Source organism: Rhopilema esculentum, unplaced genomic scaffold (assembly GCF_057945365.1).
Source record: "Rhopilema esculentum isolate cy_ngs unplaced genomic scaffold, ASM5794536v1 HiC_scaffold_23, whole genome shotgun sequence".
Lineage (NCBI taxonomy): Eukaryota > Metazoa > Cnidaria > Scyphozoa > Rhizostomeae > Rhizostomatidae > Rhopilema > Rhopilema esculentum.
Window position 1 is genome coordinate 1,324,908 of NW_028300834.1, and position 12,802 is coordinate 1,337,709.

Consider the following 12,802-nt stretch of genomic DNA (forward strand, 5'->3'; position numbering starts at 1 on the left):
ATGGGGTTTTCTTAGGGAGTAAGGCATAGGGGATATTTAGTAAATTGCAAAAAATAAATCATAGCCAACTTTTGCCATATCTGTTGGCTGAATGCAATATATTACCAGCTTATAAACATGATGATAGCTGAAACAGAAATGGCTGCTAGTGTGATTTTTCAGAGACACTTCAGATGATTATTTTATCACATAGGAGCTGGAATGGAAGCACATTGAGAGCGCTAGCTTACAAAGAGAATTTACAGAAAAAGAAGGGGCTGCTTCCCTTAGCCAAAAGGAAATGAGCTTGTCAGAAGTGGTAAGAAATCTAGTTTATTATTAAACTATTTTGCTGTTTAATCAAAAGCTGTAACTCATTTAGAATGTGCCATTGTTTAATTGAAAAAGACATGTTGTCAATAATACTGCTAAAGAAAAGAATCTTGAAAAGTATGCGTTTTTTTATTTAAGCATCATTGAAACAGTTAACTACCCATCGAATGATGTTAATTCCAAATATAAGGAAACTAATATTGAAATACTACACAGCCAGAGAAAGTTCAACCAACTTGAATTATTGTGCAAAATTAACGCCTTTCAACATTAAGTCTTTGTCAGAGAGTGAGTTGCTAGAAAACAAAAATGCTTACCCAGAAATTGCCTGAAGGGACTCTTCAACAGCTGCAAGGCCAGACATCAACAGTTCAACAGCTGCAAGAGATTTCAACCTTATTGTCAATAAGGAAATTCAAATATCAGTCTTTCTGTCATTATTCTTTTTGTCAAAAGTAAATCTTTCCAATGATCATGGTTTAAATCCCTCATTTGATGAAATTGTGTGACTGGAAACTTTATTTTTTGACTCTGTTAAATTTCTTTAAACAGATTCATGGATCAAGCACATTTTGAGGCAACCTCTGTTGAACATTAGAGTAAATTTCAAGTTATATCAAACTTGAGATCAGAATTTATATTGTAATTGTTTATTTATTGGAAAGCATAAATTGCAGATATTTGATAGATTACAGGATATTTATGTAAATAGCATACTCATTTAGCTATATTGTGTTTGTTTGCTTGAAAATCTATGGTTGCTTTGGGAAATCAGATCGTCTACAGTACTGTGCAGAATCATTTATTGAAGCTAGGATGAAAGATCCCTTAAGATTCATCGATTAGATTCATCAAGTGAAGATTCATCGAGATCATAACTGCATATTATTGCTCACCTGTCGAAGCTTCCTCTATGCTCTATCGCTGCCACTGATCTATAAAAATGTTTTTACTCCGACTTCAAATCGAGGCCACAAGCGCGCGAAAAATTGGCAACCTTGCACCCAGGGACGCCTGCACAAGATTAGGGCAGGAGGGGCAGTGTTGGTGATGTGGGCAAATCTCAAAATTTTTCTACTAACATCATAGAGTATTCCTTGGTGGGGGGCGAGGGTGGTGGTAACATAATAAAATATTAACATGGATATATTAACGTCACATGGTTTTTTACCATCAAAGATTCTTAACTGACGAAATTGACGAAATTATCTTGTCACTATTCACAATATTTGGTTTTACAAATATCATAGCTAACAAGTCTTTTGTTTATCATCTATTATATTTGCAGCTCTCTTTCAGTGGCGTAACGGAACAGTGTGGAACCCTTACTAAGAGAAGCGTTTTAGGGCCCCTCTGCTTAACTAAATGATACTTAAAAAATTTGAGCCAAATTCTAGAGCTTCAAAAACCCATGAAGAAATGATAAACAACAACATCTGAAGATAAATTCTGCTGTCTAAGGTATTTCTTATTATCTTCATTCAAGCTTTTCCAGGATTTCCATGGATAAAATAACAGAGCCATAGCCTTTGAACTGAAATATTTTTAATGTCTTTATTAAAATATCTAGCACGAAAATTTGTAAAGACAGATCCATCCTCCTTTATGCATCCGAATGTACCACCTGGTCAACATGGCCCATGCTGCAAAATCAATCTATCAACATCAGCATCAAGCACATCTTCACAAAGATGACCATGATCAGTTGAATAACACTTTGAAAGATCTAGCTGACATGATTCTGCTTGTGTAAAAGGTTGACTCACACTTTCATCGTCCCTTTCAGGAGTTTCAGACAGGGCCTAAAATAAGAAATTTTTACAGATCCACATTTTTTATAAAAATTGGGGGTGGTACTTTGCTTTGATGGGTATCATGGGGGTGGCAAATATAGAAACTGCCATCATAGTGCAAATAGCATGTCCTAATTGGGCAAATACCTAAATGAATGAAGTATAAGTAGCAAAAGCTGATTCTTCACAATACATGGATTGGGTTAATAAGAAAATTAGCTACATATAGCGATGTCTTAATATGTGAGCGGAAAGTTATCGAAAGAAAACTCTTTTTCTTGGTTTGTTCGGGTCTCTGTCAAAGTTATTTTTTTCCCTTTCACCTTCAAAAACTCCCTTAAATCAGCCTTACTTCCCAGACTTGTGGTATTTTTCAGTATATTTTGGTTTTTTGGAACCATATCTTTGCAGCTTTTCTCGGAAATCGAAACTTGCGAGATCAAGCATATTAATTGCAATATTTATCTATTTGATAAGTTTTCTGGAGCTATGCTGCTTTCCCCACCTGCTTCTATCTTGTTATAGGTGGGAATCAGCCTCTCTGCATCGACAGAATTAGGGATTGCTGCGATGTCCGGGACAAAAGCTGGGTGAAGCTTTCTTAGGTCTTGTTTACTTATGGAAAGTTCTTAACTGCATTCAGCCCATCAAATTCTTTGCCATCAAATCTTTTCTTCAAAAGGTTTTGATACTATAAACGAAAACCTCGTTACAGATGGCAAATAAACTCTTCTCTCACTGATGTACAAATTGTGCTTGTTTCTTCTTATTTTCTTTTTGCCCAGTTTGAAAGCATGATCTTTACCCCCATCTTATTTGTAATGCAGAAACCACGCACCAGATCTCAATTACGCCAAATATGTCATAAGGTTGTGCTAGATTTGCAAAAATTATGCTAGATTTAAAATCAAGGCAATCTGCTCGAGAAAGAGGCTAATGCATGCTCAGAATATCAAAAGTGGCCAGAGTTGCAATTTGGCCATTTCGACAACCCAGTGTATTCATTCTTCATAAAAAAAAGGCAATTAAGATCCATGGTTTGATGGCCAAATTTCTCCATTTTGGCAGTTTCTCAAAACCCCTTGGCCGTCATAAATTGATTTGGCCGAAGAAGCAACATTTGGCTGAATTCTGACAGCATGTTGCAAAAAACAACGAAAATGCAAAGGAATCAAAAATTTTTGCACAGATAATATTCAAAAATTTTTAAAATAATTTCAAAATTGCAAATGATGAATGATGAAACAAAGCAAAAGATAACAAACAGTTTTAGATCAAAGCAAGTGAAAACTTTTGTAACCTACAAAGCAAATTTTGATTACGGTATCACTCCCAATAATTAGCGAAATTTAGCTTTTTTGTATACTGCGTTTAGCTGGCTGCATTTGGCTGCCAACCACAAAATATGTGGCTGCCAACCAACCAAAACAACTGGCAATATCCCGAAGGTGAAAAGTCACAATTTACTCCCAAAATGAAACCACAGATGCTGGTGCAAAGTATTTGCATTTGGTAACGATAGACAATGGATCAATGGAAACAATGTTTCTTCTAAATAATATCAGAATTATGCTAGATTTTATGCTAAATGACGATTTTTGGCCAATTTCATGTTAATATTACGCTAGATCAGGTCACACTGGCACCAGCCCACAAGGAAGTGGCTGGAACGGAACTTGCAGGCTTGCCCCTAAATTTTTTACGGCCACGCCCTTTGAAACACCGGAAATATAGGACTATTCCTTAGTCCTTGTTATACATTCCCCATTGAATGTTCCTCCCAGCTACCACCGAAAGGCTTATCATCGTTCAGCTGCTGTAGCCTTGAGGGGACTTTTTCCAATGCTTTTCCAATTTAAAAACCTTAGTTGAAAAGGTTTATAACTTTCTTTGAAATCTACTGAAAAATATCACATAAAAACCCCAAAATACATTACGGGCAGGAAATCATAATCTCGGTCTTGGTCTTAAGGCTCGGTGTCTTTTTTGAAGCAAGTCATAAAAGCAAACTAAATTGAGATGATGTCTTGAAGTTAAAGCTGTATACAGATTCCATCTTACTTCAAAATAGCACACAACAATATCATGAAGCGCAATTGATTTTTCTTCGCATGTACTGATGCTTCGAGCTCTGAAGTTTCTTAATTCTTCTTTATTATCCATTGCTTATTTCTTATCGCAATTTTCTTATAAAAAATGAGTGCAATACATAAGGCTGGGATCGGGCATTCACTCCGAGTTGAAAAAAGTTCCCATCTCTTTCTTAGGCGTTTTGATTGGTATTTTATGCTGCACTTTTGAGAGCATGCATTATTTACAAATCCACACTTTTTACAATCACAGGTCCACAATTTTAATTTACGACTCCACAAAGTGAGTGAGATCCACGCTTATTTTAGGCCTTGGTTTCAGAAGATTCATTTTATTCTCCCTGAGGAGTGAGACTTGAGCTTGGTAGATCTTGGTCTTTGCTTTTTTTAAAAAACAGTGAAAGTTGATGTAGCAGAATCCTTTATACCCTTTATGGTCTTGTCTTGCAGATATTTCCTGCTTCTCTCTTTTAGATGAGTATCTTTTCCATAAAAGTTACAAATAAAAATAGCAGACCTAGGGAATGACTGGGGCAGAAGTGGGAAGAAAGCCATATTTTGAGGCTAATGAGCTAATAGGAGACTCTAAATAGGGTCCTCTCTGCCTTAAACATTGAGGAGGACAGCCCAAAGAGATTTGTTATGAATGTAACAATATGAAGTAAAACCCGCAAGTAAAAACCTACCTTATAAGAAAAAATTAAACACAGCTGCAAACAAGTTTGTCATTAACCTATATCTTTAACTTTTCAGTACCAACCCAGCCCCCACCCCCAAAACAATAAAGAATATGTCAGTTTATACATTTACATCTATTCATATGCTTTGCCTAGTTGTACTATGCTTTAACTGTAACAATTTTTTCGTTATTTGAAATTGATATCATTTAGAGCAGGGTCCAAAATGTAAAAGAAATAAACCTTTGACTGATCCTGATTTAATGGACTTCTAAAAAGCTTTCTCATAGGAATGTTTATTCCAACTGTCCTTTTAAGTTTCAGTTTATGTTCGAAAGATAAGTCGCAAATTGTACACTGCCTGATAAAAGTGGGTGTAGAATTTTATGTCTTTAATGATATATAAAACGAAGAGTCTTAAAAAAATTATCAACTTTAGTGCATAATGTTGTGCTGATTTATATTTTGTTTAGAATACTTTGACAATCTACATACCTAGCACTCCTTTTTCTTTAAAAATTACAGCAATCGCAAATTCCTTCATTTCTTCAAATATGATTCTTATAATTCAGCTGTAATGCACTGGTATGGTCTTAAAAAATATAAATTTCTTATAGCTGCATGTTTATTGGGGTATAAATGAGCGAACAGGCGCTTAATTTTTGGTTCGTAGTTGCGTATTTTTAATGTACTTGATTCTTTCACAATACATGACAGAATTTAACACAGAAAGGAATGCGACATCCATTAACAAATTCGTAATATTTATCTAGAAGCATACCAAAGCATCAAGTTTTTATATTGCTACCAACGACTAATTTTTACTATCGCATACTGCTTATTTTCACTGAACTATTAAGCTAATTTTACCAAAAGATTATCATCTATTTTGAAAGGCAAATTGTTTTGTTGAATTCAGTGATATTATAGAAACTCTGGAGATTAATCTTTTGGACTACAAAAGAAAGTGGAAAAATCCATGTGAAATTAGGGTGCCGATTTTAATGTGTAAGAAAATACTATTCTTGAGCAAGATTGATTGTAAACCCAGTTGAATCAGAACAGCTGGAAAATTCATTCAAACATGACATGCAGAACTGTGATATTCAACGGATGTTAGGGATTCAAAATTTTATTATCTTACTGCTGTCCAACAGCCAGGCCCAAAGGTTTGTTAAACAAAGAGAGCGACTCTCAGTTTAGAGTTTCATTTGGCGGTTCAATCTTAGCCTTGGCACAAAAAAGAATTGAAATAATGGAAACTATGTGCGCTAATGTCTGATGCCTTCAGCCTGACAAATTGATCATGGGCACAAAAAAGCAAAACATTCATGAACAGGACGACAGTCTTTGTACATTGTCGAGAAATTCTACGATAGAAACAGCAGATTTGTAGGATAACTGAACAGCTCTCCATTGCTTCAATACAATTTTTGTTATTTTACCAGCATCGAAACATGGCATGGTTAAATGAAAGATGTTGGATTTAAACTCGCGGAGCAGACCTAAATTTGAATAAACTTGACCCCATGAAGTTGAATAAATAACGTCAAAGACTACGAAAACTAAAAAAATTTCAATGAGTACGAATCTGCTAATAAATATACTATTTGTTGTATGTCCTTGATAGAACTTAAATATATCCTTAAGGAAAATGGCTCTAGAATTTTCGTATTAACCCATCCGGTAAATACTGCATACTATCGGTCACACATTGCTGCTTCACGTGCTTGCAAAAAGATTCCATCTCTGCAACCTTGTACTCCATCAGCATATGATTCTGAGGTGGAAGGCCAATGCAAGCTCGCAGGACATTCTCAATGCATGCTCTTTGCTTGAACAGAGCATTCACAATCGGGGTCTTCTCTGGCACAAGCGGGGCTTTCAGCAAGTAGCTCAACAATGAGAGTACCGTGTGGAAAGATTGCAGTTCTTGGTTATCACCAACCCTGAACTTCACTCGCTGGAAAACCTCGGTCAGCAGGACCAGATCAAGAATGATTGGCGTGGCCAGAAGAGAATCTTCGCAGGTGTTATGAATGACAAGTGTGTTAGTACCATTCATGAAGATCTCAGATGTGTATTCATCCATCGCTCTTTTGCTGTCGCCAACGTACGGGACGTATTTAATCACCACGCAGTGGTCCGGCTTTTCCCCGGGCTTGTAAAGGATCCTGTTTGAGTCAACCATGTCATCAACCACATTGCTCTTAGAGACCTCTTTAGAACGGAATTGTGCAGGATTTGATAAGTTCTTTCCGTCGTTATTGCCCAGATGATTGTAGCTAACAATTGACACAGGTTTTATACCAGCACTGACTAAGAAATCAACAAGGACAGACTTGATTTTCGTTTGCCCGGACTTGAAATCGTCGCCTCCAATGAAAACTTTATGTTCCTTGGCAAGCTGGAGAACTCCTGGAACAAACGTGTTTTGTGGCGATCCGTTGATGTAGGCACACCCTTCTTGTATGGCAGCAACCGCGTACAAAGTCGAAGCGGAAATTTCCTTCTCGTTTTTCACAATTGAATTCAATAAATTTTGACTAGAGTCGTTAAGTCCAGTGCGGACGGCACAAAACCGCTCTGTATTTGCAGTCCAGACAACGATTACCTTGTCAAGGCTATTCGTTGCCTTGAAGTCCCTTATATCTGCACGGATTTGATTTACCTGCTCTTCCGCCGTTCCCGTTAGAACATTTTCCGCTCTCTCTGCTTGATTTGGCGCAATGAAGTCCTCGCGATAGATTGCTTTCCTCGGCTTCATGGAATTCATCATTGGTCTTAGTTTCTGTTGAAGTGAACAGTGTAGAACCGCTGCCCTGGTCATTGCCTCACCCAAAGTTAATGAGGACAAGTCCCAGCCGTCAATTACCAAGTCAGTTGGCTTCACCATGGGTAAAAGATCTCGCATCGGAACAAAAACCTAGCAGCAAAAAAAAAGAAAACTGCCAGTTGACAAACAGTGGAATCCCGCGATTATGAATTCTGTAGGGACCAATAAAAAATTTTGAATAGAGTGAGTTTTATATACCGAGGGTTCGTTTTACAGGAAGTATTCCAAGGGACTACACACTTAGTTCGTAATAACAAGATGTTGTGGGTTCGTAATAGCGAGAAATTTGTTATAATAGGGGTTTGTTATAATAGATAGCAAAATTGGACTGGGTGTATCCTTGTAGCCTTGAATCAAATACCATTTTAGCTATGCTTTTTGTAGTTTTGTAGATTTTGTTTACAGAGCATGAATTCATTGTGAATTGCGGTTTATAATAACAACAACTAACGACAAAACAGTTATCATCAAGATGTATTCTTGTAAACTTGAATATACCAACCTCTCCATTCTGATCAAAGCCAAGGCTAACAGTGGATGCTTCGAGGATTGAGCCAAAGAAATTTGGTTTCTTTACACCCGTCTTAGTCTCCCATGTGATGTTGTGCTTGTTGGCAAGAAGGGCTGCCGTCAGTGTTGTACCGTTGTTGCCACTCCATCCGACCATCATGAGGCCAACTTTTGGCACTTTTGTATCGGTGTGAAAGGTGAAATGAACATCAACTGGCTGTACATTACACGTGCCATTATCTTGGTTCACTTGGGTTGTTTGATAAATGTATTTGCTGATCACTGAGTCGTTCGTATACTTTACATTGGGGCTCTGGACTTTTACTTTGGGCTGCATGTTGCTAGTGCAATGTGACGTCAGCGTTTTTCAGCCTGGAGATAAAAAACCAATCAGTCAACCAATCAGGAAGGGACGAGTAAGTTTTGGCGCACACCTTAAAGGCATTATGTCCTTTCAGCCAACCGTTTACGTCAATAATTAAGGAATTGATGAGAGTTGGTCTTGCGTTTTTCGATTGGACAATGAACAGTAGCCGATTTTACAATAAAGCCAATTTGAATTTAGGTGACCACTGAAATCGCCTCTTAATAGCTCGGAGGTCTTCAAGAACAATCGAAAACCTCTAATGTTAATATGATTAGTTTTTTGGAAGCGTATATGCATATCATTGTTGCTGGCTGAAATTCAGTTCAAGCCAATTTGATCAGGCTTTCTACCTTTAAAAACACAAGATTTAAGGGAACAGAAATCGCAAGAAGGGTTTCAAACAAGCTGTTGTAGACCAGGCTGTTATTATTCTAAAGACCTCTTGTGGCCGTAAACTTCCTGAAGAAAATTTCCTGTGAACATAGTTTGGAATTTGTGGTTAGAAAACCTCAATTATATGATAAAACTATGTTGTTGAATACTAGCAAGAGTCTCCTAAAAATAGAAAACGAAATTTAAGATTTCATAAAAAACTTATTTCCATGCTTATAATCAGGGCTGCCGATAGGTTTCGGACGACAAGGGTAGACAAGCAACTGGGAAATATCAAAATGGTAATTCCTGCGTCTTGCTGAATGAAGCGATTTTACAAAAGATTGATTCCACAAATTTAAATTATGTACAAAAGAGATAAATTTATAGTGTTACGAGTGAGGTGCAAGCAGGAAATTCTGGCACAAATACAGAATACAGGAGGTCAGTTCTTTCTGTATAGCACTATCTGTATGGCCTGCATTAAAATGTATCTCAAACACTTATAACAGTAATTTGCTACTTTTGCAAGGGAAGCTGAACCCCTTTGAGCCTCCCTAGCACAATAACACTGTGCTAAATAAGTTTTGATCTATTTCAGTGTAATGAGGTATTTCCTGGGAACATTTTATTTTCTCCTTCAAAACTGCTCAACTTCTTGCAAAGTTATAAAACTATTGAATTATTTATCCACCCTTGTGGTCGCAGGGAAAATAACACCCTGTTAACCAGCCCTGAATTATGTTAATCAGCCTTTAATTAATTTTCAAATAATTCGTCATTATTCTCAATCATCACTGTTTCCTAAACAATTTCCGGAAAGCCGCACCATAAATAAGGAAATTTTTGGAAATTCTGTTGCCTTCATGCGAGAGGGTGAAGTAGATTTATCGTAATGTTTTCTGAGCATTTGTGCACAAGCCTGCTACGCATGTGAAAATTATTATGTTAAAGGGGTCAGCTGTGATGTGCATTACTCTTTCTTCAGAGTTCCTGGTCTGGGTTCATCAATCCAATTTCCCCTTCTCAATCCAATTATAACATAAATGGCAAATTCTTAAGGATATTCAAATTGGAAATTTCTCCTGGGGATCAGTCCAAGGAACCTCTTTTGGAGAATTTTTCTCCAATTATTGTAAATACGGGGGGGGGGGATATTTTACAAATTTCATGCTACGAGGGGGCTTAATATTGAGTTATTTCATTAGCAATTAGGGGTACAAGTTCCTCACTTCTTGGGAACAGCACCACACAGCAAGTATTCCATGAAGTGCTGGTGCCCAAGAGATTGCTATTATACCGATCAAAGTATAGAAAGTGGGTACAGGTGGGTGAGTCAGCATCCAAAAATTGTTTACATTTCACTTTTATTTGGCCCTTGGGTATATTTCTAGGTTTTTCTGTGCCCTGGGTGGAGACCTAGGTTTTTCTAGGCTTTGGGGTGGTGTACCCAAGTTTGCTGGAAATATGGATGGAGGCTTAAGCCTGATTGACACAAGACAAATTGTTCCACACAAAGATAATTTTTCACTGCAAATGCACAGAAGTAGAGATTAGAAAATTCTCTGAGAATTCACAGCAAATAATTCCCTTTGAAAAAATTAGAAACCTTTCCTTCTTTCCTGCAAAATTATTGAAGTTGTAAAATGAACCAATAAGAACAACACTTGAAGAGAGAGCTGACTTCTGTTTTGGTTCCTAATGGCCTGCATCTTTCCACAAACTCCTTTCTCAAACACTCTCACTTATATAACGCAAAAAAATAGGTTGGTAACTATTCATTTCCTGTCGCTCCTACACAATCCATGCCAGTGGATTTATATCAGATTATTATTCAAACATTTGAATTTCAAATCGACGAAAAATGGATCAAATTGATGAAATAAAGGATCGGCAAGAATTTCTTCAAAACGCTGAAATGTTGGCTGCTAATTTGCCTGCTCAACAGCAACAGTTACAGTCATAAAAGACTCAAGATTTGTTTGATGAAGATGTCATAACAGGATCTTGCATGTCTTTGCAAGCTTAAATGGAGACATTTGAAAGTATTTGAAGAAGTCTTTGTGGTAATGCAAATGCAAATGTTTATCCAAAGATGAAACTTGCCTTCTGAAGACGTTCTGAATAAATTGTTCTACATCAGTATCCATCGCTTTTTCAATAAAAATAACTTTAAAATTTTAAGCTTTCTGATAAAGCACTCTTCCAACAGTCACTATATTCTTTTGCAATATTTGCAGTCAATTAAAAAAAAATTTGCCAGTGTAAATTTGAACTTTAAATTTGAGAGAAAAATTGACAGCTAGAAAATTTGTAGCTTTTGTGTGGAGTCTAAGGTTTTTTTCTACATTCCAGAGAGAAGCTATAGATTACTGGGTTAGAGTCCCAAGAATTTTAATAAACAGTTTGGTTTGTTTCAGTTTACTGAAGTCAGATCTTTTTCTTGAATTAGATTTTGTGATAACCATTTCACTTTAGGAAACGATTCTGAACTGAAATTGAAATCCATCATGCATTACAGAGTAGAATAATCTGTTAGATGAAAAATCACCTAGTCTAACCATGTGGCCATATATTGCAACCTACTTTCCCTGGAATTGAAGAACAAATAATTTCCAGTAATTCACCTCTTCCTTGGACATTAATACTAATTACCAAGTCAAATTAGGGAAAATTGATTTAACTGTGGTGTAGATGTAGGGGAATCTACTTTGCATATAAAAAGAAATATCACCAGAAAGAGGGACTGCTTTAGCCCCATTCTAATGTTTTGACCATCTCATTAATGAAGGCCCCTTCCCAAAATCTGCAAAATGTTTCGAGGTCCTATCCTATCATAAATTGTAATTAACGATGCCCGTGCCAGTGGCAAAAAGAAATAAAAGTTTATCGATAGAGACTGTATATAAAAATAAAAGAAGTGAATATTTTGTCAGATATGGTCCAACAAAAAAACTTAACTGCCTTGCTAAGAAATACAGAGGGCGTGAATAAGGACCCTTTTCTTATAGCTTTAGGCCGGAATAAGTTTCTCTTAGGCCAAAAAAATTCTAGAAGGACTGCTTTTTACATATCCCCTATACAATCCTAGTCTAACCAATATACATTCTGCCTTGTGAATAGGAAGCTTGGCATTCCGTTAACATAAGACATGAAACAATTAAGAGGGTTAAATAACTCACCTTCCTTAGATTTGATGGCAGCTTTCACGCCTCCAGGATGGATATGAATGACTTGGTTTGAAACAACCCATCTGGCCTATCGTACGTTAAGTCACGTGTTAATTGTTGAAGAACAATGGCGTTTAAATTATGAATAGAGCCAGAATAGATAGAGCAAAGGAATTTCTATTCTGTAATAGAGCAAAGGAATTTTATTCAGAGATACTTGCCAAGAAGATGGTTGTGTAGGAAGCTTACGGAAAGCATAATTCTGACAGAGGAAAGCGAGAAAACGGGAAAATCAAAGTTTATCTGTTACAGTCTGATCCTCTTTTATATATGCCACGAAAAAGGCAACTTTGGCCACCTTAATGTTCGCGTGATGTGAACCATATGGTCTTTAAAATAAGATTCATTTTCAAAATTCTTTCTGGATTGTTTCATAAAGAATTGGAGAATCTGCATTCAAGACGGGGGATGGTTGAGTTTCAAAAGAATTTGTTACGAAAAGCATTGAGCAATAAAATTCCAGTTTGGCGTCTGGCTTTATCCGATGTCGTAACTATTGTAATGTTGTGAATACATCGAATCTTTTTGTCCGTTATGAAAAGGTTGCACTGTTGACAGTGATCTTGATTCTTCTTTATTTTATACCAGCTTTTTATTTTTATTATAAGTTTTTTT

The 12,802-nt window shown here is 36.6% G+C and overlaps 1 protein-coding gene across 1 annotated transcript; it reads right to left on the minus strand.

Moving 5' to 3' along the window:
• Positions 1–5,615: 5,615 nt before the first annotated feature.
• Positions 5,616–12,289, minus strand: LOC135691215 (inositol-3-phosphate synthase 1-B). The gene is made up of 3 exons (XM_065209016.2): positions 12,140–12,289; positions 8,211–8,590; positions 5,616–7,798 (listed from the first exon to the last, which is right to left on the minus strand). Exons 2-3 carry the CDS (start codon positions 8,553–8,555, stop codon positions 6,533–6,535), a joined length of 1,611 nt encoding a protein of 536 aa, XP_065065088.1. The 5' UTR covers positions 8,556–8,590; positions 12,140–12,289; the 3' UTR covers positions 5,616–6,532.
• Positions 12,290–12,802: the final 513 nt, after the last annotated feature.

Excerpts from the sequence above, each read along its gene's own strand:
- LOC135691215 (XM_065209016.2), bottom strand. The coding sequence starts at position 8,555 with ATGCAGCCCAAAGTAAAAGTCCAGAGCCCCAATGTAAAGTATACGAAC. Across the intron at positions 7,799-8,210 it reads GCTTTGATCAGAATGGAGAG|GTTTTTGTTCCGATGCGAGA; the intron begins GTTGGTATATTC and ends TTTTGCTGCTAG.